Here is a 23416-nt window from a genome sequence, read left to right as displayed (position 1 = left end):
GGGGGGCGCTCCGAGGGCCACTCAGGGGCTCGGCCTGGCTGGGGAAGGGGTCAGTGGACACTTAAATCACTTTCGGTGCTACGGGAAGGTGCCAGGGTCCTCTCCACACGGTCCTGTCAGGTCTCCCTCTCCAAGGTGATGTGAGGGCCTCAAACGCCGTGCGGGTGCGGCTTCTCCCTGCGCACCTCGTGTGGGTCACGCCGGTGGTTCCCCTGCCCGCCCCTCCACACCCCATCCCTGCCCCCGCGGCATCCTCTTCCCCCTGCCGCCTGCCCCAGGGTCCGGAGGCCAAGCCCCGGGCGTCACCTGGAGGAAGGGTCTGGGCCAGGAGCAGGAGCCTGGGAATCACGGAGGGGGCAACTGTCCCCCGTCGACTCTGCAGGGCAGACCTGTCCAGCCCCCTTGCCCCCAGGGCCAATACAGGCCCCACACCCGCACACAGGAGGTGTCTGGGGACCGCAGTCCCACACCGCCAGAAACACAGAGTAGACAGGCTCCCTCTGCCAGGCGCCGCGCAGGAACAGACCTCTGGTCCGAGGCCACAGTGGGGGCAGGGAGCAACGCTGGCCGGCCTGCCACAGCCCTGCCGGGGTCCCCAGGCCCCCACCCCCGGGCCTGGATCTCTTGGAAACTGTGAAGTCTGGCACCCTCTGGGCCACAGCCAGGAGGCAGAAGGGGATCACGACGGTCCGGGTGCTGGTCAGGCCCAGGGGTCCGGCAGCCACTGGCCGGTTTCCACTGTCTGCAAGCAAGGCTCTTGTGACCTGCGGACCTGCCTCACCCAGCCACAGGCAGGAGCCGCAGAACTTCCTGAAACAGCCTCTAAGGCAAGCCCTGCGCTGCCCGGGGGTATGTGACAAGCTGCCCGGGGTCTCTCCTCTCACTGGGAAGCTGCCATCACGTGCTGACCTCTCAGACCTCGCCAGACCCCGCTGTGGCTCCCCCGGGTCAGCCGCCTCCAGCAACCCCAACCAGGACCCACACCGAGACAGGTCCCTCAGACGGCGCAGACATGACTGGGCCATGGAGAAGTGGCCAGCGGCCTGGTCTGTCCAGTCTGGTCGCTACAGTCCCAGCCAGTCCCCCCCGGGCAGCTGAGATCATCCGTGGCTAGACCGAAGGCCTCGTGGGATAGCGAGAAAAGGAAGAAAGGAGCCCCCAAGGGCTGGCAGTCGGCCTCGGGTGTGGGTCGCACTCAGCAGTGGGGCAGGCCTCTGCTTGCCCGGGTCACTGGCCCCAAGCCTGGAACATCTGTGCCCAGCACGAGGCCAAGAATGGGCAGATGGGAGCCGAGGGAAGCCCAAACCCAGGTGCCCTGGGGCCCTCGGCACAGATGACCTCCTTCCCAATGGAGACCAACATCTAGTCCGGGGAGACCATGAGAAGCAACGGCCTCACCCAGCCCCCAGCACCGGGGCCCACACAGCTGCCCCAAGGACGGAGCCACGGGAAGGCCTTGCTGTCGCAGCCCCTGGAATGCCGGGGCTGGGGAGGAGCGCTTGGCGGAGGAGCCCGCCGTGCGGACGGGTGGCCTCGCCCAGCGCAGCCTGCGGGCGCCCTACCCACGAGACCTGCCCCACACCCAGGGGCGCACACAGCTCCTGCTCCCGCAGGCATCAAGGGAAGGCTGCCCTAACCTCACAGGCCAAGGACAGAAGCAAACGAACACGAAGGATGGAGTTCTGGCCACCTGCTCAGGGGAAAGGGCACTCGGCGAGACCACCATGCGTGTGAAAGGGCGCTTTCCTGGCATCTGCCCTTTGGCGTTCACACAGGACCAAGGAGAAAGTTCGGGATGGTCTGGGGGGAAAGCCAAGCCCCGGCCTTTCCTCCCCTGCCTGTCACCCCGTAGCGAGATTCTAATGGCCTGGGGCCAGCTGAGCAGGGATGGGGCAAGGGGAGGCCCCGCCTGCCATCTGCCACACCTGGGTCTGCACAGCCAGGGCCTGGCTCAGCGGGGGAGGGGGAGCCAGCATCCACGGGAACGGCCCTGCCCTCACCGGACCACGGATGCCCAGGGAAAGTACCACCGACGGAGTGACATCCGTGGGACTGGCACACAGCAAGGCTGAGCTCGGCCTGGGCTCCTGGACTGGCTGCGGGCCCCGCCGGCCCTTCCGGTCCCCAAGCAGCGTGACCACAGCCCCTGACCCGAGGGACCAGCCGGTGGCCCCACAAGCGCTGTACAAGCAGGACAGCTTCGGCCGGGGCCCCAGCTCTCCACTCCCGGTGCTCCGCGTCTTCCCCAAGCGCCTGCCTCCGGGAGCACACAAGCAAGGGGGACAGGCGGGGGAAGGCGGGCCTCCGAGCCCCTGTCCAGGAGAGGACATGCAGATGCAGGTGGACGAGCATGCTGCCGCCCGGGCCCCTGGCCTGCCGACAGCCCCACCCCCGCCCGCCGCTCCACCACGGCTCCCGGGGCATGCACGGGGGTGGGGTGGGGCGGGCGGGCACAGCGGCCCACGCGCTGCACTGCTCAGGGAGGGAGGCAGGCAGGAGGGAGACGGGCTGGGGGGACCCAGAGCAAGCAAGAGGACAGACGTTTCCACACACCCGACAGCAGACAGTGGACAGATAGTGGAGGTGCGGACAAGGGGCCCACGGTGCAGAGGGCTGGGGTGGGGGCGGATTTTCCACCGTCCCGTGTCCAGTCCACCCTAAACCAGGCCTGTGGGGGAAAGGGGGAGCCGAGGGTCTCCGGCTCTGTGGTGTGTCCGGGGAGCCCGGCACACACGGGACGGAGCTGCCTCCCGCAGACGGGGCGGCCGGTTCGGAGTGGCCGTCCTCGGGTGCGTAGTAGAGGTGCTAGATCGGCGATCCCCAGGGAAGGGGCTCACCAGAGAGCGATGAGGGCCCCAGAGGCCACCGGCGCCCGATCTGGGCTTCCGAGCCCCTGCCGGCCCCCCGCCTGCTCGGAGCAGGGCATCGTTTGGCTCGGGGAGAGAAGTGTGTTGGTGCGGCCGCCACCATCGGCGGGAGGCGGTTTGGAATCACGGGGGCGGGGGGGGGGGGGGCCTGGCGCTCCGCGGCGGCTGGGGCCGCGGAGGCCGCGCTGCCAATCAGAATCATGGCCGGGGGGGCCGGGGCAGGGGGGCGCCGGCCTCGCCCTCGCTCATCTAGAACCTCTAGTAAGCAGAGTGTCTGGCGCGGGAGGGGGGTGGGGAGCCGTGCAGCAGGCGGTCAGTGCGCGCGGCTCGCCCCGCGGTACCTAGAGTGTCCGGGGCAGCATCCACACAGGGACTCTCTGCACGGTCTGCCTTTACTGCAAACGAGGAGAGCACAGTTAGTCCTGGCGCACGGGCGGACAGGACGCACGGGCCCACCCTGCGGCCGCGGCTCTGGGCTTGGGGTCCGCCCACCGCGCCCGCGTCCAAGCAGCGGCCGTGAGGGGGCCGCACAGAAAGTCTCCCGCCGGCCTGGAAAAGAAAACAGTGCCCTATTTTTGGAGAAAAAAAAAAATCCCGTTTTTTTCCTCCAAAAATACCTTTTCCTTCCAGAGTTAGAGTTTTGGGCCACGTCTTTTTAAAGATGTATTATTTTTTGCTATATTCATGCCAACAAAAAAATAATACATGGGCAAGACTTTGCAAAAGGCTGGTTCTAGATGGACAGGATTCCGGAAAGCACACATTAGAGAGGAAGAACGTGCAGTCTGGTGTCGCAAACCAGTCACCAAGGCTTCGCCAGGCCCTGCCAGCCGGAAGTGGCCTCAGTTTACCCTGGAGGGAAGCTCAGGAAAGCAGCCTTGGGGACCCTGGATCTAAGTGGACTGCCGACATGGGTTCCCCTGGGGCTCGGTGCCGAAGCCCTGGACCAGGCCGGACCTGCTGGGAGCTCTTTGGGCAAAGCCCCACCTGGGTCCACACTCCCCGCTCCCCGGAAGCCGGCCCAGAAGGCCCTAGAGCCGTCTCTGCACGAGCTCAGGCACATTTCTAAGCAAAACTGAAAACCACACACCAGGACTTTCCGCTTTCCTGGGGTCTCCCTCCCTCCATCCTTCCACCCACCTGTCCCTCCGTCCCCCACCACAGCTGCTGCTCAGACGGCCGCCCTCACACTGTGCGGCCGAGGAAACAGACGCACCGACCACCACTCTCAGAAACCAGCCCCGGGCCTCCGTGCCCAGCGTCCACACAAGTAAATGCTGGTGGCGCCTGCCTGTGTCCAACAGGGCCTCAGGGAAAGGACGCACTCCGCTAGTCCCGCAGGGTGAGCAGGTCAGGCTCCTCAGAAAGCTGTGTGTGGCCCAGGGGCTGTGAGGGCCACGGTCCCCCCACAGGCCACCCTCCCCTCCAGGGGGACTGCCTCTCTGCCGGGTCCTCCCGGTGAGGGACCCAGGGTCCAGCCGTATCAGCAAATGGGCTCACCTGGGGACAAGCGTCCATGTGACTGAGTACCCCGGGCCCGTGCTCGCCACTGCCCGGCAGCTCTGGCCGCTCACAGAAACCCCTCAAGTTTGGGGCAAATGCTCTCTCCCAAGGCACACCTCCCGTCAGCCACGGTCCCACCACAGCCGAAGACGGGACCCTCGTGCTCTCCCGTCCCGGGGCTCCGCAGGCCAGCACACGGCCCCCACCCCCCAGCACCTGGAGGCTCTGTCCAGGGAAAGAGGACAACAGGGGGATGGTCTCTGCCTCCAACAACTTAGAAAGGCCCCAGCTTGGACCAACCCCCCAGCCGGCTTTGCTGCCTTCGAAACTTCCTGCCCAGACACGGGGCCCAGACGCATGGCCCAGGGCGCCCCGAGCCCGACAGCCTGGGGCCTGGCTCACGGTACTTAGTGAAGACTGAAACCTATGGCCGGTGGCTCCTGGGCTGCCGGAGCCCGGGCCTCCCTGAGTGCGGCCCCGCGGGCTCCAAGGCGCGAGGCTCAGGCCCATCCCTCCGGGCCCCGGCCCGGCACTGGGATGTTCCTGCCCACAGAAGCCGACAGCAGAGTCCTGGGGGTGGTGGGCGGGCAAGACCGGGGGCCTGGGGACCACGTGGGAGGAAGAGGCGCCCACAGACACTCACCAAGACCAGACCGAACAGACGGGCACTCAGACACGGCACGTGGCTGCCGCCGACGAGGAGGGACCCACACGGACAAGGGGGCAAAGCAGCTGGAGGACGGGGTCTCCTCCAGGCACGGGGTGGGGGGCAGTGAGAAACGGGGTGGGGCAGAGGGCAGAGGGCAGAGGGCAGGTCACAGACACGCCCAGAGCAGCGCAGCCCGAGACCCCGCAGCCCGCCCCCCACCCCACACCTTGACCTGACCCAGACGGCCTCGGCCTGACCCCAGCACAGCCACAGCGGGTCCTGCCGAGCCGAGGACCCCGCACGGCCGGGGCGCATGCCCATCACGACCCCGGACTGGGAGGGCGCCTCGCGGCAGCTGGGCAAGAGTCCGTGCCCACCCCATCCACCTGCCCAGACCGGTCAGCGCCAGTGGGATCCTGGCATGCAGGCGGCAGGCAGCGGCCCGGCCACGACCGCCCAGCACCACACACTGGAGGCAGGGGGCACACCCCCATAAGCACTTCCCGGAGCAGGGTCCCCCTGCCCGGCAGCCCTGGGACAGGCCCGGCCTCTCAGGGGCCCTGGGGGCAGAACAATTTCCTGCCTCCCTGCTATGCACTGGCTGCTGGAAAGGGGGTCTGTGGCTGCCCCGGGGGAGGGGACAGAAATGCCACCCTCCCTCACCCAGCTGACAAGTGTGCCTCGCGGGGTCTCAGCCCAGGGTCCGCCAGGAGGAGGGCCGGGCCAGGCTGGCCCTTGGGGAAGCCACTGGGTCACGGGCAGGCAGGGACACACGGACACACGGGGAGGAGACAGAGGAGCGTGTGCGGAAAGCAGGGAGAGGGGAGCCACGGAACGTACCGGAGAGCCCGGGGGAGGGCTCCCGTGTGTCTCACCTTGAGTCCTGCTTTCAGGGTCAGCCACCTCCTCCCCAAAGACAGACGGACGTGAAAGGGGCCCAAGAAGGGCAGTGACAAGATTAAAGGCACTTGGGGGGGCAGGCAAGAGTGTCCAAATTGGGGGGAGGGCAGGAGAGAGAGAGAGAGAGAGAGGCTGAGACGAGGGTCGTGGGGAGGGCCACGAGAAGCCGCATCAGGCCGGGGGGCCTCGGGTGGATGGGGCAGAGCCGCGGGCCCGCCTCCCCCGGGCTCAGGGTGTGGCGCGGAAGCACCGGGGGCCCGAGGAAGTGGGAAGGGGCAGCCCCACGGCCCCCCACACGCCAGGCCGAGCTCGGCGCACGTTTCCCCCTCCACCCTGATGACGAGCACGGAACTCTCCGTGCTGGGTAAAGCAGCCTGGCCCCCTGCAGCTTTCTGAGCCGCTGTGAGGGGTTGGTCCCCCTTGTTCCTCTGGCCGGTTTGGGGCCACTCCTTGCTGTCAGTCCCCCCGGAGGCACTCGGAGGATGGGGGAGGGTGGGGCTCAGCCTAACTCCAGCTCCACAAACTGAGGGGACAGCTGAGTCCCCGACGGTCCAGAGGGCACTGATGGAAGGCAGCAGGACTCTGGCCCGGGGTCGGGGGACTGGACTCAGGCTGCAGCCTGGGGACAGGGTGCTCGGGGGACCCCAGGCTCAGAGGACTCAGCACAGTGACACACACGCAGGCTGGGCTCCATCAGGCTTGAAAGTCATGAACTAGCCGGGAGTTTCCCTTGAACACGGGGCAATGGCAGATAGCTGTCCACCCTTCTCCACCCGCGGAGACGGCCCCGGGCAGTCCCCGCGCGGCCCGGTCCCTAACCAGCTCGACAGCTAACCCGCCTGCAGAGGCTAGACAAGCAGCACTCACAGAACAGGGGCGTCTGTCTCCACCGGAGAGGTGGGACACGGGGCCAGAGTGGGGCTGTTCACCACCCCTTAGGGCCCCTTAGGGCCCCGGGGTGGGCGGGACGGGGGGAGCGGTCCCTCACTGTCCACCCTGGAGCCACAGGACAAGGGTGCTGAGCACAGGCGAAGTGATTAAAGGGCCCAGGGCGGCCAGCAGGGTCCAGACACACAGTTCCACATGTGGGCACACACAGGGCCCCTGCTGACACGCAGTGAACAGACACGGAGGGACCGGCACCGGGCACAGCAGCGAGCCCGGCGCAGCAGGGGACAAGCAGGCACTGACCTGGGAGACGGCTCCGGCTGAGGCTCCTTCCTTTAAATAGAAGCGACAAGACAGTTAGCAGTTGGCCCGCCGCGCAGACCCCACCGCACAGAGGGCTCGGTGGACCTCCCGTGGCACCCACCACGGTCCACAGCCCCACCTGGCCCCCACCTGAGGCCCACCCACCCCGAGAGCCCCCGGAGGGCCCGAGGAGGCAGTCCTGCAGGAGAGAGGGAGTTCTGGAAGTGGTGACAGCCCCAGGTTTTAATGAGAACTGCCAGCATCAGGTTTCGGAGGAAGCGAGTGCGGACGGAAACACGAGCGACATCCGGCTTCCAGGTCCCCGTTCAGGACAGGCAGCTGCTCTGGTCCTCCTTCCGGCCGGAGGGCCACGGCCTTGGGCCCATGCTCTGCCCACCCTGCCCGTGGCCTGATGGTGCCCGACATTCATCACGGACAGCAGCGGGAGGGTGGAGGCTGGGACCGTGCTCAGCGGATCCCTGGGACGACACCAGGCTCCTCGGGGCACGTTGGAAACCTTCGCAGAGCACGTGGTGTATTGATGCTGCTGGCAGAGCCCCGTGTGACCGAGGAGGCAGGAGGGCATGCCCAGACTTCCTGCTTGGGGCTGGGGTCCCTGAGGACTGGCCCCAACCTCCTGGGCTTCCCTTCCCATGAGGTCCAGGGACACGGTGTGCAAAGGCCTCCGTGGGAACCCCAGCCCTGCACTGCCCCATCCCGCAGCCCCCCTGAGCCCAGCCACCAAGAGCTGCCCTGGATGCCCTCGGCCCAGCCCAGGGCATCCCTGCACATCTTCTGGGACCACAAATCCGGTGGCTTTAAGCAAGGCACTTTCCCTCTCAGTCCGGAGGCTGGAAGCCAGAAATCTGGGTGTTGGTCGGCAGCAGCCCCCTCCCTGCCCCCAGGGCTGGAGGGTTGGGTTCCCCCGCCTCTCCTGGCCGCTGGGGCCCAGGCGCTCCCGAGCGAGCCCGCACGTCTTTAGTCTCTGCCTCCTTGTCACATGGCTTCTCTCTTGCATCTGTCTTTTCAGGAGACAGGGGCCACTGGACCTAGGGCCACCCTAATCCAGGAGGACCTCGTCTCAGGGTCCTGAACTCCACCTGCAAACCTTCCCTTTCCCCAGGTTAGGTCCCATTCACGGTTCCAGTGCATGGACATAGCTTCTGGGCCACCATTCAACTCACTACCATCTGTGCCCCCTTATATCCCAATCCCCCAAAGTCTTAACCCAGGACAGCATCAGCCTGATGTCCAAATGTCAATGAGGACTCGGCAGCTCAGAGTCCGGAATACCAGCGTCCCAGTCATCTGACCCGGGTGAGTGAGACTCTGGGTGTCTCCAGAGTCTCCCCAGCTGGGGACCTGTCATCTCTAGGCCAGTGATCTGGTCCCAAAACACAACAAGGCAGACATACCGTCCAAACGGGGAGGAGTTGGGAGGAATCAAGGTCACCACTACCCAAAGTCTAAGACCCAGCAGGAAACCCCACTTGGGGACAAATGCCTTAGTCACCCCCAGGGGCCCCGGGACCCAGGCCCCAGCCTCAGCATGCATGTGCTGAGAGCTGCTCTCCCCTCGCCCAAAGGGCCCCATGTGTTTGTGGTTCCATGAGCCTTTTCCCAGCCTGCAGCCCCAGACTGCCCTGCCTTCCTGCCCGGGGTCGGTCTCTGTCCCTGCCGGCCGGGGAATTCTGCTGGAATAACATTTCTAAGACTCCGTGGGCCATGTACATGCCCCCACATACACCCCAGGGACCGACGCCCCTGTGCAGGAGGGCCTGGGTCTGGGTGGGTCTCTGGGTGACCCACTCTACTCCCCTGTGCCCAGAGGGGGACCCCCTGACCACACATGGGAGCTCTCCCACCACGGCCGTCCAGTCATGCCCGTGGCCCCCTTTCCAGAGCAAGTGTTCCCCACCCTACCCGCTGTGTCCCTAACTTAGGGTCCCTGTGGCCCGGACCGGCCAAGGCACCACGTCTTCCGGCGCTGGCTTCTCTGCTCAGTTCTTTGAATTCCCTTTCTCCGCCCGTTTTCGAAAACCAGAGGGGAGACCAGACGGTATCTTCACACCAGCTTCGAAGCCGGGCACACCCTAGGTCTGCTTTCCGGCCCATGCTGGCCCAAGGTCCCCCTCGCTGTCTGCCCCTGTCTGACAGGAGTGGCCGTGTCCCCGGGAGTACTCACTTCCACGCCGCGGGACCGTCGCAGCAGCCCTCGGTCCCGGGAGCATGACCTGCTCCTGCCGGCCAGAGACGCGGAGCCGAGGAGCTCGCACGGCAGGGTGCCACGCGCTGGTTCCTGCCTCCCCCGGCTCCTGGTGGCCCCAGGCGTCCTGGGCTTGTGGCCACAGCACCCGCGTCTCTGCCTGCCTTCGTGTGGCCGTCTTTGCTGCCTCCTGTATGGACACTCATAACTGGACTTAGGGCCGGTGCTAACCCAGAAGGATCTCGTATTGACACCCTTTCCTTAGTAACGTCCGCAAAGACTTTCCAAGGAAGGTTTCGTGTCCAGCTTGCAGGATGGACGTACCTCGGGGGGGCAAGTGGGTCCCTGTTCACTCCCCACGGCACCTCTTTAGAGGTGGCAAGCCACCGGGGGCAGCCCTCAGCATGGGCCCCCGGCGGCCATCTCTCTGTCCACTCTCCTGCTGGGCCCCCCTCCCCCACACAGCCGGCTCTGTGCCCCCCCACGCTCGAGTCCCAGAGTTCACGATCACAAGGAACCAGCAGGCGCCAGAGTGGGTGCGCCGGCCACTGCTCCAGGGAGATGCGGGGCCGGCTTTCCACCGCCCGTGCCCACCCCCAAACCAGCGACCCTCTGGGGACGGGAGCCTCCACCGCGTTGACAGAACCGGAAAGACACCAGGATCTCCAGACCCCAGGGCGTCCGGTAGCTGCCGGCCCCTGACTGGGTCCCCCCGCAGGACGGCGCCCAGCCCAGAGCCCTCCGCTGACCTGAAGGTGAGCCCGGATTTGCTCTTAAGGTTCCGCAGAAGCTCCAGCTGGTTCAGGGGCGGGATGAGTCTGCGGCGAGAAGAGACACAGTGAGCTCCTGCTCGCCGGAGCCTGGGGGACCCGCACCCCGGCTCTCGCCAGCGTCCACGTCCCACACAGGCACCTGCGGTGGTGATGCTGGGGCCATGGGTGCGGCCTGTCCCAGGCAGGGGGAGGGGAGAGCTCCCTGGCCACCGAGCCGCTGGGGGCCAGCTGCAGCCTCTGGGCTGCGCCTCTCAGGGGAGCCAAGGCCCTGAAGTGGGCGCACCAGCATGCACTGCCCCTGGACTGCCCACGGGGAACGCGGAAGGGGGCCAGAAGGTCCCGGAAGACAGGCTGGGGGGGGCTTCTACCCTCCCCTCTCCCTCTCCAATCCCTGAACACCTCCAAGGGGCAGTACAGCACCCCTCTCTGCAAAGCAACGCCCTCTGTGGAAGTCAGGGCCGGGGCCAGGGTCCTAGGAAAGGGCCGTGGTGGGTAGAGAGAAGCCCACTCCGGGTGTGTGGGTGAGCTGCCTGGGCGGCTGGAGGAAAGGCCCCTGGGTCCTTGGCAAGCTGGCCCGGCTCGGCTCCACGCCCCTTCCCAGACCAGGTCACACCCACCCAGGACGCACTCACGTCCAGCCCCCCGGTCTGCAGCCCCGCGGTGGCCGCTGGGCAGCTCCAGCCAAAGTCCCATGGAAGCCGAGAAGGTAATTAATTCCTCACCTGGACACCGAGGCCGGGGACATGCAAACCCTGGGAGGTTCCTGGGGGACCCCCAGCTGTTCCCACCTCCAGCCACAGGACTAGGGCCCCTCAGGGGGACTCCAGCCTGCTCCCAACATCTGGGGCTAGTTCTGTCCCTCACTACTTTCTGCCCTCAGGTCTGACTCAGGTCTCACTACTTTCTGCCCTCCAGACACTTCTCATCTCATTTTGAGCAAACACCCCTTGTCCTACTAGACCCCGGCCCTGGTCACTCCTTCCTGACGCAGCCCCCACCCGGGTGACACCCCATCACACTCTGTGAGCTCCCCAATCCCCCATGACTCCCCACCCCCGTGACACCCCACTCTGCTCTGACACCCCCACTCGGCTGTCACCCCCACCCTGCTGTGATTCCCCCACCCCACCGTGACCCCCCACTAGGCTGTGACCCTCCCACTTGGCTGTGACCCCCCCAACACACTGTGACCCGCCACCCTGCCATGAACCCCCCACTCTGCCCTCAGCTTTGGAATTCCAAGCACTCCTTTAAAACCACACTCAAAGACCCCCACCCAGCCGCAGCCCCTAACCCTGTCCTAACTATCCTTGACCCTGGGGACAGGTGACCCACCCCAGCCCATGGGGCCCCTGTCCAGCATCAGTGTCTTAAGCCTCTCCCTGGTGTGGGAGGGGACAGCACCTCTACCCTGGGGGCTCAGTCTCACCTGCCCGCAGGTGTCTGCCTCCTCCTCTCTCCGCCCACAGGCCTGGCCGGACCCCACCCTGACCTCATGGGACATCACTCAGTGCTCCCCAGTGTCCCCAGAGTCAAAGGATTGCTGGCCCCCTGAATCCATGGCACAGGTGCCAGCTTCCTAGTGTCTGGCTTTGCTCCAGCCCCTCCACACCCCTCCTTGCCTGGCTTCCTGATGTCAGTGCCCCCCCCACCCCGCCCTGTGGGTCCTGCCCTCAGTCACTGCTGTCCGGTCTAGCTCAGCTCCCTCTGGAGGAAAGCCAGGTTCCTCCTCGGGGCTCCCCGCGGGCTCTCTCTCTCCTCTCCCTCCTGCTGGCCCTTTCTCCTCCAGGTCCGGCCCAGTCCTAGCGGGTCAAGAACGAGCAGGAGGTGAGGGCAGTCAGGTTGGCTCACGTCACCAGCACAGCAGAGGCCCCAGGGCTGGACACGGGGACAAAACCGGCCTCTCCACTCCCCCTCAACCACCCACCCATGGGCCTGCAGCAGAGACCACGGACAGCACCCCCTGTTCAGCCCACACACACGCGCGCGCACACACACACACACACACACACACACAGGTCCGAGTGGAGGGGCACGCAGATTGGATGTCATGCCTCGGACACACAGCAGCAGGGGGTGGAACATGGACAGGCAGAGCCACCGCAGGGGCGTGCACACACCACACACGTGAGGGCCACACACACAGCCCCCATCACCCGGAGAGCGGTCATGGCGGACGAGGGTGCAGCGTGCCGACTGGAGTAGGGGACACGTCGGGGGGCATCCCACAGGAGTGAGCAGGGGCTCCTAGGGGACAACTCTCGTCACCCAGGCCGAGGTGGGAAGAGCCTCGAGCAGGGTCCCCCCAACTGCTGGGGCAGCCTGGAGCCTGAGGAGCCCAGGGCCAGCACCCCAGGGAGGACACTGCCCCCTGCCCGCCTCCTCCTCTGCACGAAGCCTCTGGGACAAGCGGCCGGTAAACGGCAGGTGCTGGGGAGGAAATGTCCATGGGGCTCCGCACCCCACTCCCATCTGGGAAGAGGGTGAGCGGTCTAACAGTCCCCACGCGGGGCACCATAGACCAAGAACTTCTGCCCGGGGACCCCAGGCTGGGTCTACGCGGGGAGACGGTGGACCCTCACTCTGCTGGCCTGTGTGCGGACGCGCTCATCCCACATTGTCCATCCCCGTCCCTCAGGGAAGGACCTACAGAGGGGCTGTACTGTGCGTGGGGAACAATTTCCTGTAGGAGCTCAGGACCCCTACTCTGGGCAAGTGAGCCCCTTTCCTCCCTGCGGTAGGAGTGAGACCTCTGCGTTCCCCCCGCCCCGCGCTGGTGTGGACAGAGTGACCGGGGACAGAACACAAGGACCACAGGCCCTCGGTCCTCCCAGGTCTAGAGAGGGAGTCCAAGCAGCGTCAGAGGCGAGCTGCCTGCTGGGAACGGGATGCCCTCCCCCGGCCGGAATGGAGGAAGCCCCCATCTCCACCAGCTCAGTGCCCTGCATAAGAGGCCTGCGGGTGGAGCTGGAGGCGCGGGGAGGGACACGGCTACTGAGACAAGGCAGGAAGCAGGACAAGGAACAGAAGACAAGGTAGGACAGACGGATCCAGCCCGAGAAAGCAGCTGACGGGGGTGGGGGAGGTCAGAGAGGGAGCCGGGCTCCAGGCAGGGATCACAGATGAGCAGGGCAGTGCCTGCGCCCGGCATGGGGAACACAGGCTGGGCACAGGTGCGGGGGTGCTGGCCGGCAGCCCTGCTCTGCAGACCGGGGGACCCGGGGAGGGGGCTCCGGGGCAGCCCTGTACCAGCCCCAGACACAGAACAACCACACCACACACGCTGTCCGTCCCATGCATCTCCTACCTGGAGGCCCCGTAGGTTTGAGTTTGCGAGCTTTCAAGTGTTTTCACACACACACAAAGGGAAAAGAACGGAAATTTTAAAAGAACGGGATAAGAAAAAGAAAATGAACCAAATGGTCAAGGAAAGTGGGGGAAACAACAGAACAAAGAAAATTAGCACAAGGGTCCACCCTGCTGAGGCCCGAGGGCTGGAACGCAGCGCTGGGAAAGCAAGAGCCTTCGGCACTCCCAGGAAGGTGTGTGCCCAGAGGGGGAATATTCCAGAAAGTTCCCGGGGGGAGGGGTGGGGTCACACGCCTTGGCCTGGTGACGAGTCTCTGCAGGGGAGAGGCAGCGGCAGGAGGGGACGGCCCCACCCTGCCCGGCCGTTGCTAACCCGGGGTCCTCAAGGGGTTGCTGCCCAGCCTAGAGCCCTACCCCGGCTGGCCACCAGCCCACCCTCCGGTGAGGGCCCTGGGGGGGACCTCTAGGGCAGGCAAGGGGTACCCTCGGGCTGCGGAGTCCCAGGGCTCAGCTTGTCCCCCCCAGGCGAGGGCAGGCCAGCAGGGTGGGGTCTATCCCAAGGGTCCCAGGTCATTTCCCCTCAGACCTTGTTCTCCGCCTGGCGCAGACACACCCTGGGGGGCCACGCGCTCACCCTGGGCTGCCACCTGCCCTTGAGGAAAGGCGGAAAGCTGCGTGCTGGTGACCCCGGGGCCTCGGGGAGCCCACCAACGGCTCCCAGTGAGGGCTTCCCCGCCCTCCACTCCCACCAGAGGGCACCTGCCAGTGGTCCGGATGCTCTGTGCTGTGGGGCGGGGTGGGGGGGGTCGGGGGGTGACGGGGTCGTCCCTGCTGCCCTGGGCAGGGCCCTCTTGGCCCTGGAGCCTCGATGGGGCCCTTCCCCAACACAGCAACCCTGGTCCTCGCTGAAGGGCAGAGGGTCAAGGTTACCCTTCCACTTCCAAGGCTCCGGGGCCGGCCCTGCCGGGGCTCGGCGCCAGGCTGCGGACCCCGAGAAGCTCTAGGGAAGGCCTGTCTCCGCGATGCCCACAACACAACGCGACCAACAGCAAGGAAGCTAAGCAAAGGGGTGGATGGAGGTGAGAGAACGGCGAGCTATAAAACAAAGAACAAAATTAATACTGCGAAATAAATCACACACAGAACTCCTTGAAAAGTACACACATTGTTTAAAAAAAGAAAAGAAAAATCAATGAAAATCATGAACAACCAAAAGATGGGGTTTCAGAACCAACAAAATGAACCCCAGGCGATGCAGCGCATGGGGCGGCGGCAGCAGCGGGTACCTGTACATGGGCACCGTCACCGTGCGCTCGTAATACTGCCACGTGGAGTGGAGGTCCGTGCGGGACAGGTTGGTGGCGTAGAACCTCCAGGCCGACTGCAGAGGGAAAGGGGCGAGGGTCAGACACCTCCCTGGGTGCCCCGCCCCTGCACACGTCCCCCAGGCCCGGCCCCTGCTAGCCTCAGTGGACCCTCTGTACGGCGCACACGCCGCCGCAGCCGGCCTGCGCAGAGCCCTCCAGGACCCGCCTTACCTGCCGCTGGCGGTCACTCTCCACCCCGAGCCCACAGGCGGACCTCACGCTGGGTGTACACATGGGTGACCCCAGGAGCCCGGGCCAGGGGGCAGAGCAGGGACACGCACTTCAATCCTCCCACCTCGCTCCTCCCCTGACACCTCGCTCCCCCCGGGAGCCGCGACCGGCACTCAGTGAGGGAGAGGGGCCCGAGTGCAGCCCCGGCTGTTGGGCCCGAGTGTCCTCATCTGACCAGAGCTTCCGCTCCCACTGGTTTTCAGTTCTCATCGCGGTGAAACACACACAGATGTGCCATTTCAAAGTGTGCGACTCCGAGCAACAGGTGCGCTTACACGGCCGCCGCGCAACCACCGTCACAGCTGGTCCCGGGGAGCCCCGCGCCCGCCAGCCCGGGGCGTCCACCTGCGTCCCCCTCTGCTCCCGACGTCCCCTCAGCACGACCACACCACACCCGGCCTTTGGTGACCGGCTTTTATCACGACGTTTGCAAGGCCCGTCCGCTCTTTCCAGGATCGAATAACGTTCCCTCGTTCGCAAACGCCATATTTGGTTCATCCGCAGGAGGCGCCGGTTGTCCTACTGCAAGGAGCGCCGCGGCAAATGTCCTGGGAAAGATTTCGGTTGAACCCCGGTTTTCAGGTCTTTGGGGTCTGTGCGTGGGGGCGCTGCCGGGTCCTCGGGCAAGGCGGACCCCTGAGGACCCAGGCATCCCGGCCCAGTTTCTCCACATCCCTCCGGCTCTCCCCTGCGTTTCCCGCTTCAGCGGCCAGGGGTGTGAGCACAGCTCTCGTGCGTTCTGGTTTGCGCTTCCCTGAGGACAGATGATGGGGAGCGTTCCTCACGTGCTTATTAGCCTTCCCTATGTCTCCTTGGGAGAAACGTCTGCTCAAATTCATTTCCAAATTAGTTTGTCTTTTTATTCCTGCGTTGTGGAAGTTCCTTGTGTTCTAGATACCAGACTCTTCTCAGAAATACGCGCAAATACTTACTCCCATTCTGTGGGTTAACTCTTCACTTTCTTTTTAGTGTCCCTTGAAGCACAAAACTTTTTAATTTTGATAAAATCCCATGTATTTTTTTTCTCTTTTTCTTGTGCTTTAGGTATCCTGAGAAACCAAGGCCATGGAAATTCGCTCCTGTTTTCTTCTAAGAATTTCATAATTTTAGCTCTTATAATTTGGTTTTTGACCCATTTTCAGTTAATTCGGTAGAAGAGTCAAACATTATTCTTTTAAAATTGGATGTTTGGTCGTCCCAACACCATTTGTGGAAGAGACCGAGCTCTCCTGTTGGATGTTTATAATACCATCATTTGAGACTTGTTTTGTGGCCCCAAGTATGGTCCATCCTGGGGAGTGTTCCCTGTGCTCCAAGCAGGACCGCGCTGGGCTGTCCCGGGGCATCCGCAGGTCCGGCCGGGCCCTGGGCCCAGGTCTTCTGCGTCCTGGGCTCTTCCATCCAGGACGAGCTGGGGCGTCCACGTCTCCAGCTCTTACCACACAAACGTCTACTTCGCCCTATAATTCTGTCCGTTTCTGCTGCATATACTTGGGGTTCTGCGTTAGTGTGTACGTGACTGTCACTGTTCCTTGTGGACCGATTTCTCTCAACACGTCCCGATCTCCTTTGACTCCCATCACAGGATCGGACTCAGCGTACGCCCTGGCCCTCTGAGGTCAGGGTTCCCGGAGACCCTCCCTCTCCTTTCCTGTACTTTCAGCCTGTCACTGTCCCGGGGCCTGGGATGAGTCTCCAACAGACAGCATACGGCTGGGTAGATTTTAAATATTTTCTGCCCCCCCCCCCCCGCTTCTCAACTGGGAGAGCTCAATCCATGCCCGTGTAACGTGGTTATGGACAGGCCTCCTGCTGCGTGAGCTTCTGAGCCCCCCAACCCTGCCGTCCTTTGGGTTAGGCTGTTTTACATCATCTGGTGGGGGTTTTTTTGTTGGCTTTTTTTTTTACATTTTTACATCATCTGGTGTTTTACTTGGACTCCCTTCTCTCGCCCTTTCCTGAAGTTTTAATAAAAGCTGTTTTCTGCATGGTCACCCTGTGGATGATGCTGGTGTCTCATGCCCACAGTTGTCTAGTCTAAACGTAGGCCCGCTTTTCCACAACAACGCACAAAACCTGCTCCCCGCGCCCCTGGCCACCCCTGCCCCATGCTATCACCGTTAGAGATCACATCTGATGCCCTGTGAGCCAGAAATGCGGCTCTGTGGCTGCTGCCTCACACATTCGTCTTTTAAACCACGTAAGGAAACAGAAGATGAGTTCTACGTCAAACGTATGCCAGTACTCCTTTGAAGTTTGTCCACTGGTGACCTACCGATGTCCATGTGTCCGGGGGCCACTCTAGCCCGGAGACAATGTCCAGGTAAAGTCCCGAGCTGACCCTTCTGGGGGCCATCAGAGCCCAAAGCAAACCACCACACTTCCAGAACGAGGCACCCTGCCCCTCCCCGACGCCAGCAGCCACACCAGGAACGTCCTGGGGCCAGGGGCAGGGGCTAGACAAGGGCGTTTAGACCACATGCTCCCGGCAGCTGCCTTCAGGCCCACTGCCCTGGCTGATGTAAGATTTTGATCCAGTTCCTGAGACCTGAAGGGTAAGATACCCCCGGGGCAGTGTCCATCTTTAAAAAGGAAAGACCCAGGAGGGCGGGACCATGTCCACCAGCTCCCTAGCTTTGGAGAGGGACCCCTTGGGCAGCCTGCTCTTTGGGGGTCCCACTCAGGAAGCATGGCTGGACCCCGAGGGGATCTGAGCCCCCAGCAGTGGGACAGGCTGCACGGCTCGCTAGTGGGGTCTCTGTGCAGCGTGGGCGAGCCAGCACACCCGCCCCCCAGAGGCCCGCGGCCCACGCAGGACAACGGCCACCACCCCTGTGGTCACGACTGCAGGCCTTAGGTGTCTGCACTGGTTCCCGACACGTGGCCCTGACTTCTGCGCTCGGTGTGCTCCTGCAAAGGGCCACGGCCTGTCCGTGTGGGGAGGCCCGGGGGCGCGTGGACTCACCTGGATCAGGCCCGCCGCAGGGTTCCGCCTCTTTTCGAAGTGCTTCTGCCGATGCTGCTCTTGAACTTTCAGAGCAAAGCCAGACCCCAGAATGCCCTGTGAACCATCGGTGTCAGACCATGTGCCTGGGGCCACAGCACCCACTCCCACCCCAGCCCATACACGCTGGGGGAACGCACAGGCTCGGCCTCACCACCGCCTCCGTCCCTAACCACCTGGGGACCAAGCTGGGGGAGAACACTTGAATTCAGGGTCCAGGAAACCTCTGGCTGGCATGTGCATGACAATGTGCCCCCGGAACCCGCCTGGGCCCAGAGATCGTCCTCCTTCCTGACCATGGGCCCTGAAGGGAGAGCAGGCCCAGGCTCCTGGCGGAAAGCAGGGTCCCCCGCCAGCCTCGGCCGACGGTTAACAGAGCCCTCGCCCCCTCTGTGAGGTCCCCTAGAGACTTGACAAGGGATCTGTGAACCACAAAGCACTGCTCTTGGTCAAAGGGGCCTACTGGCCAGTCCTGTAAGGCCGAGAGGCCAAACAGTGACAGACAGAGGCCACGGATCGAGGACAGAGTGCTCCCACCAGCCCCCGGCCAGGGCAGGCCTGAAAGGGCGAAGGGCGCCTCTTTGCACCAGACCTGCCACCTTGAGCCCCCGCGGTGCTGGGGACCTTGCTTGGAGCTGTGCCCCTGTCCCGTGGACCCCAAGTGGACAGGAGCCTGGGCCTGTACGTGGCCCCCACCAAAGGCGGGAAGGGGCAGCAGGACTTACCGCGGGAAGAGCGAAGAAGGAGACGCCGATGAGGGTGAAGGTCGCGGCCAGGAGCCTCCCGTTCCAGGTCTGGGGGTACTTGTCCCCATAACCAATGGTCGTCAGGGTGATCTGTGGAAAGGAAGGACGGTCAGTCAGCCAGGCCTGGCCGTGACCACTGTGGAGGCCACAATCCTGACCCGGACGCTCTTCCTAGCCCCAGGGGTCTACACAAAGGCCCACCCTCAGGACACACTGGACAGGCACACAGGCCACGCCTCCCACGTCAACCGCACGAAGCCCAGGGAGGCCGGGGCCCACACTGCCGCCCTTCAGCCCTGCAACGGCCGCCCACTCTCCAGACCCCCCCTCTTTCCCCACATTCCAGGGCGGGCTGTGGGGTCCCTAGGAGCCTCTCTTCCCACTCCACACCTGTTGGAGCCAGAGGAGCCACCAGGCAAGGAGGCCGAGCGGCTTCCCATGGTGGTGGGGGGTGGCAGGTGGCAGCTCTGGGCTCAGGGCGGGGGCTGCGGTCAGAAAGCCCGGGAAGAACCAGCAGCTGGACGGAGAGGGGGGGGGGTGCCCAGCAGGAGCCCCAGGGCGCAGACGACAGAGACCGGACGGGGCCTTCGCGCGCTGGGGCCTTTGGAAGGTGACTTAGAAGCAGAGGCCAGAGGTTCCGGAAGGGCCCCCCAGAGGTGTGGGGCGCGTGAGCTGCCCCAGCAGGACGGGAGGCAGGACCGGCTCCCTGGTGTGCAACGGGGAGGGCTGTACCCACGCACAAGGCCCTCAGGCCCACAGGAGGCCCGCTGCCCACAGGGTGAGATCCAGGTGGCCCCCGCCAGATCTGCCGATGGGGCATCCCTCAGCACCCACCTGCAGCCCCTGGGGCCGTCCCCCGGACTCCAGGGCACGGAGCCCACCTAAAGCCCACCGTGGAGTCTGGAAAACAGCACTGGATGAATCATGGTCCCCCAGGCAGGGACTTCTGGGCCTGCGCACATACAGTGAGAAGAGGAACACCATCCCCATTCAGGCCTGTGTAGAAAGTTCTGGAAAGGGACCGGTAGTGAGAAAGGGCAGCCAGGAGTGGGCAAGGGCCGTAAGGGGATCCACTCCTCACCGTTAAAACCTCCCTGGTCAAAACTTCTTCACCAAGTGCGGGATTACCAAGGTTTTCAGTATAAATACGCATATTTTAAAGACAAAAGGCACGTCAGACCACCATTTAGAGGAGATACAAGGGTGGAAGAAGGACCCAGAGGATGGGGCTCGGGGCCAGGAGAGAGGACAGGAGTCTGGGTGAGAGACCCCAGCAGAAAGCAGATGCCTCTGGACCCCAGCCACAGCGAGCCCCTCCGTCACTCCAGGGCGGGAGCGAGGGACAGACCAGCCGGGGGATGAGCCGGAGGGAGATGGCCGGCAGGGGAGGGGCAGACAGGGGGACGGGCCAGCCGGGGGATAGACTGGAGGGGGACGGTACGGCCGGCAGGGGGACAGGCCAGCAGGGACAGACCAGAGGGGCACGGGCTGGAGGGGGAGGGGCAGGCAGGAGGACAGGCTCCATGAAAAGGGCAACAGTGTGGGTGAACCCAAGCTTTGCGGAAAGCCCTCCAGGGGGCAAAAGACCTCAAAGACATCAAGATCCTCTCACAGAGACAAGAAACCTTATCCATAAAACAAAGTAATTTTGAAAATGAAGTTAACACGAAGCTGGCTGAGACAAAAGGCTGGGCACGTCTCCTAGGAGCTGGACAAACACACGAGGAGACTGAGAAGAACCAGACAGACACATCCCAAGGTCCTGAGGTCCATGCAGGTATCATCAGGCCCAGACAGAGGTGGGCAGACTGGCTCGGGAGTCCAGGTGGCAAAAGCAGGTGGACAGGAGGACCCCCCCGAGGCCCCCAGTCCAGAAGTACGTGGGAGATGGTCCCCAAAGTGCCCAGAGGGAAAGGCCCCGCCCTCAGTAGCTCCCAGCAGCCGGGTGCGTGGCAGTGGGACACCCATAGACATGAGGTCTCAGAGCCACCGGCCTGCTCCTCCAGAGTGAGGGGAGACTTGGGGGGAGGGTCGGGGTGGCCTTGGGAGGGACGCAGGTGCGGGGACACTAGCCAGGGCCCCACAGCCCTGCAGGCCCGCAGAGCAGAAGGCAGGCGGCTCAGACAGGACGTCTCCCTAGAATGATGAGGACAGCTAAGGTCCTCCAAGTGGGTCACTAAGATATGAAACTTCCACCGGGAAAGAGCAGTGTAAGCATGTTACTGGGGATCTGGAGGTAAACCCCCAAGAAAGGCCGCAGGAGTCGCTGCCTCTGCCCCCGGGCCGGGAGGGCGGGCACACTCACGGCAACACCTACACGCTATTCGTTTGTCACGTTGGCACATATGCAAACGTGCCTTCGGTAAAACCCTAAAATAAGAGTTTCGGTTCTCAGAGATGGGAAGACGGGTCCAAGAACGGGGCCTGGGGGCAGGATGTGCTGCGTCACCAGCCACTGGCCCAGGGCCCGTGCTTCCCACAAGGCTGGATCAGAGGACACCGACTCCAGGCCTCCCGGCGATCAATAAAATAATTACAGATAAATTGCATTCTCACTTAAATGCGAGGAAAAGCTGCACATTCCTTCCCCCCGTTATATCTGAATTATCTGCTAGAGGCCACCCAACCGGCATCTGTGGAAGAGGGTCTGGAGCCCTGGGAGACGGCGGACCCATGCGACCCTCCACGCGCCCCCAGGCCAAGCACTCCGCTCCCTCGGGAAGGGCCCCGCGGAGGAGGGGCCCTCCTGCGCCCTGCCAGGGACCTCTGTGGACATGGGCCGGGGTGAAGACCAGGTCAAGTTCCAGCCAGCTAATAGGGATGAAGCCCCCAGGGCACGGCATTGTCCCCAAAAGGCACAGACACGGGGCTCTCCCCACCCAGGGTGGCCCAGGAAGAAGCAGATGACAGGGGAGGGCCCTCCAGGGACCCGGGAGTCGGGCAGCTGCGCCAAGGGCTCCGGACCTCCCCTGGATGGGGCAGCCTGGAAGGTGCGCCCCAGGAGAGCCATGGGCCCCAGTGTCCCTTTTTCAAAGTCTCCTGTCCCTACTGCCCCCTCCTGTCCTCCAGCTGAGAGTTCTCACACACCGGGGCCAAGAAAAAAGGAAGGTCAGTGACTGGCCAGAGCCGGACACAGGCTCCCTGGCGGCCAGCACAGCGATGGAGGCGATAAGCACCACGATGCCTGCGGGAGAGGGCGGTGGCCTCCGTCCACCTGCACGCCAGCCACGCACGCGCCCTGCTGCCCAGTCTGGGCACCTGCTTTTGACTGGCCAGCAGGTGGCCCCAGAGAAGCACCTCCTGCTGAGAGTCCTCCTGCCTCCTGGAGTGGGGGCAGGGGGCAGGGGGCACCTCCTGGGGAGGGCTGCAGCCGGCAGGCAGGGGGAGCACCCCCAGGGAAGGATGAGGAACCCAGCAGCCAGGGACTCACCAGGCCCCACCACAGGGCATCAGCGTAAGTGTCGAAGTGATCGTTCTCCCCCTTCTCCGCCAAGTAAACCAGGAAGGAGGCCAGGATGAGGCACAGAAAACCGATGTACCAAGCCGTCACCAGCTCCTGGAAGAAGGGTCCACGTCACGGCTGCCCAGCCCCAGCAGGCAGCGTCTGGCCTGGCCCAACCCTAGCAGCACGGAGGGTCCCCCACCCTGGGCAGGCGTGCTATGGGCTCGGTGACCCGCAGAGCCCCCAGCATTTGCTGGGCCGTGTGGCCCTGGCCCTGGGCACGGGGCTGGGGAGGAGGGCGTCCAGTTTCCCAGTCCCAGGGCTGGGTGGTCCCTGGACCTGGGCGCCCCTCCCATGCACAGGCCAGCACGCCCCGTCCCCCAGGCTTGGGGCGCTCCCCCAGCAATCTGAGGCATTCATTCAGGCTGCAGACTTGGGATGACCTCCCTGAGCGTGGAGGAGGCTCCTGGACCAGCCAGGGGTCCTCAGCACCTCAGCACGTCCAGGGACCGACCCCGGCCCTGGCCTGCCCACCCACCCCCCAGCTCCGGGCTCAGACAGGAAGGGCTGCCGGGCTCCTCCTGGGCGGTGGGGCTGCAGGGCCCTGACACAGCCACCTTGACCCCCTGCCTCCGGGGTCCCGCGCCTGGGCGGTACCGGCCCCGTGCCCGCACCGACCACGCCGCGCCACGGGTCAGCCGCCCCGGACAGAGCCGCCCGGGACAGCACAGCCCACGGGAAGATGCCCGGGAAGGGGACGGGCCGGGTCCTGTGTGCCGGCCCCCGGGCCTCTGCAGCGGGGTGCGGGGCGCGGCTCACCTTGCTGTGGGCGTAGACCACGGAGCCCAGTAGCTTCCAGGTGCCGCCGCGCCGGTCCATGCGGATCATGCGCAGGATCTGCAGGAAGCGCAGGCTGCGGAGCGCCGACGTGGCGAACACGTTGCCCTGGGAGCCGGCGGCCAGCACAGCGATGGAGGCGATGAGCACCATGATGTCTGCGGGAGACGGCGGGGATCGAGGCAGGGCTGGCCCCCCGCACCGCCAGTTCTGGCTGCAGGCGAGGGGGCCCCCAGGATGACGGACAGATGGACGGGAGCCCCACGCAAAGGGCCAGCAAGGGGGCAGCACGACGGTCCACCCTGCCTGGCCCCGCCCTGGGCAGCAGCTGTCCCCACAGCTCTGCCTTCCGCCCGCCACTCCGGCGTGTTCGCCGCGGCGCGGGCACCAA

General features: G+C 64.6%; 1 protein-coding gene across 10 annotated transcripts in view; it reads right to left on the bottom strand.

Annotated features, from left to right (window-relative positions):
• KCNQ2 (potassium voltage-gated channel subfamily Q member 2) overlaps positions 1-23416 on the bottom strand; it is a gene marked incomplete at both ends in the record, with an annotated part of 47382 nt that overhangs the window by 7462 nt on the left and 16504 nt on the right. For 3 of the 10 annotated variants that reach the window (XM_080814356.1, XM_080814353.1, XM_080814357.1), the window contains 9 exons: positions 3209-3262; positions 7111-7140; positions 10066-10134; positions 13397-13426; positions 14685-14779; positions 17962-18057; positions 18726-18836; positions 22177-22302; positions 23008-23183. In XM_080814356.1, the coding sequence (XP_080670482.1) occupies positions 3209-3262; positions 7111-7140; positions 10066-10134; positions 13397-13426; positions 14685-14779; positions 17962-18057; positions 18726-18836; positions 22177-22302; positions 23008-23183 (787 nt within the window). Of the gene's footprint in view, positions 1-3208; positions 3263-3323; positions 3417-7106; positions 7141-10065; positions 10135-13396; positions 13427-14684; positions 14780-17961; positions 18058-18725; positions 18837-22176; positions 22303-23007; positions 23184-23416 lie in introns of all 10 variants that reach the window. The other 7 variants (XM_080814355.1, XM_080814358.1, XM_080814359.1 and 4 more) reach the window with 5 other exon arrangements.

The sequence above is a fragment of the Martes martes genome, assembly GCF_963455335.1.
Source record: "Martes martes genome assembly, chromosome: 9".
Taxonomy (NCBI): domain Eukaryota; kingdom Metazoa; phylum Chordata; class Mammalia; order Carnivora; family Mustelidae; genus Martes; species Martes martes.
Note: the sequence above shows the minus strand (reverse complement) of the source record. Positions and strands in the feature narration are given on the sequence as shown.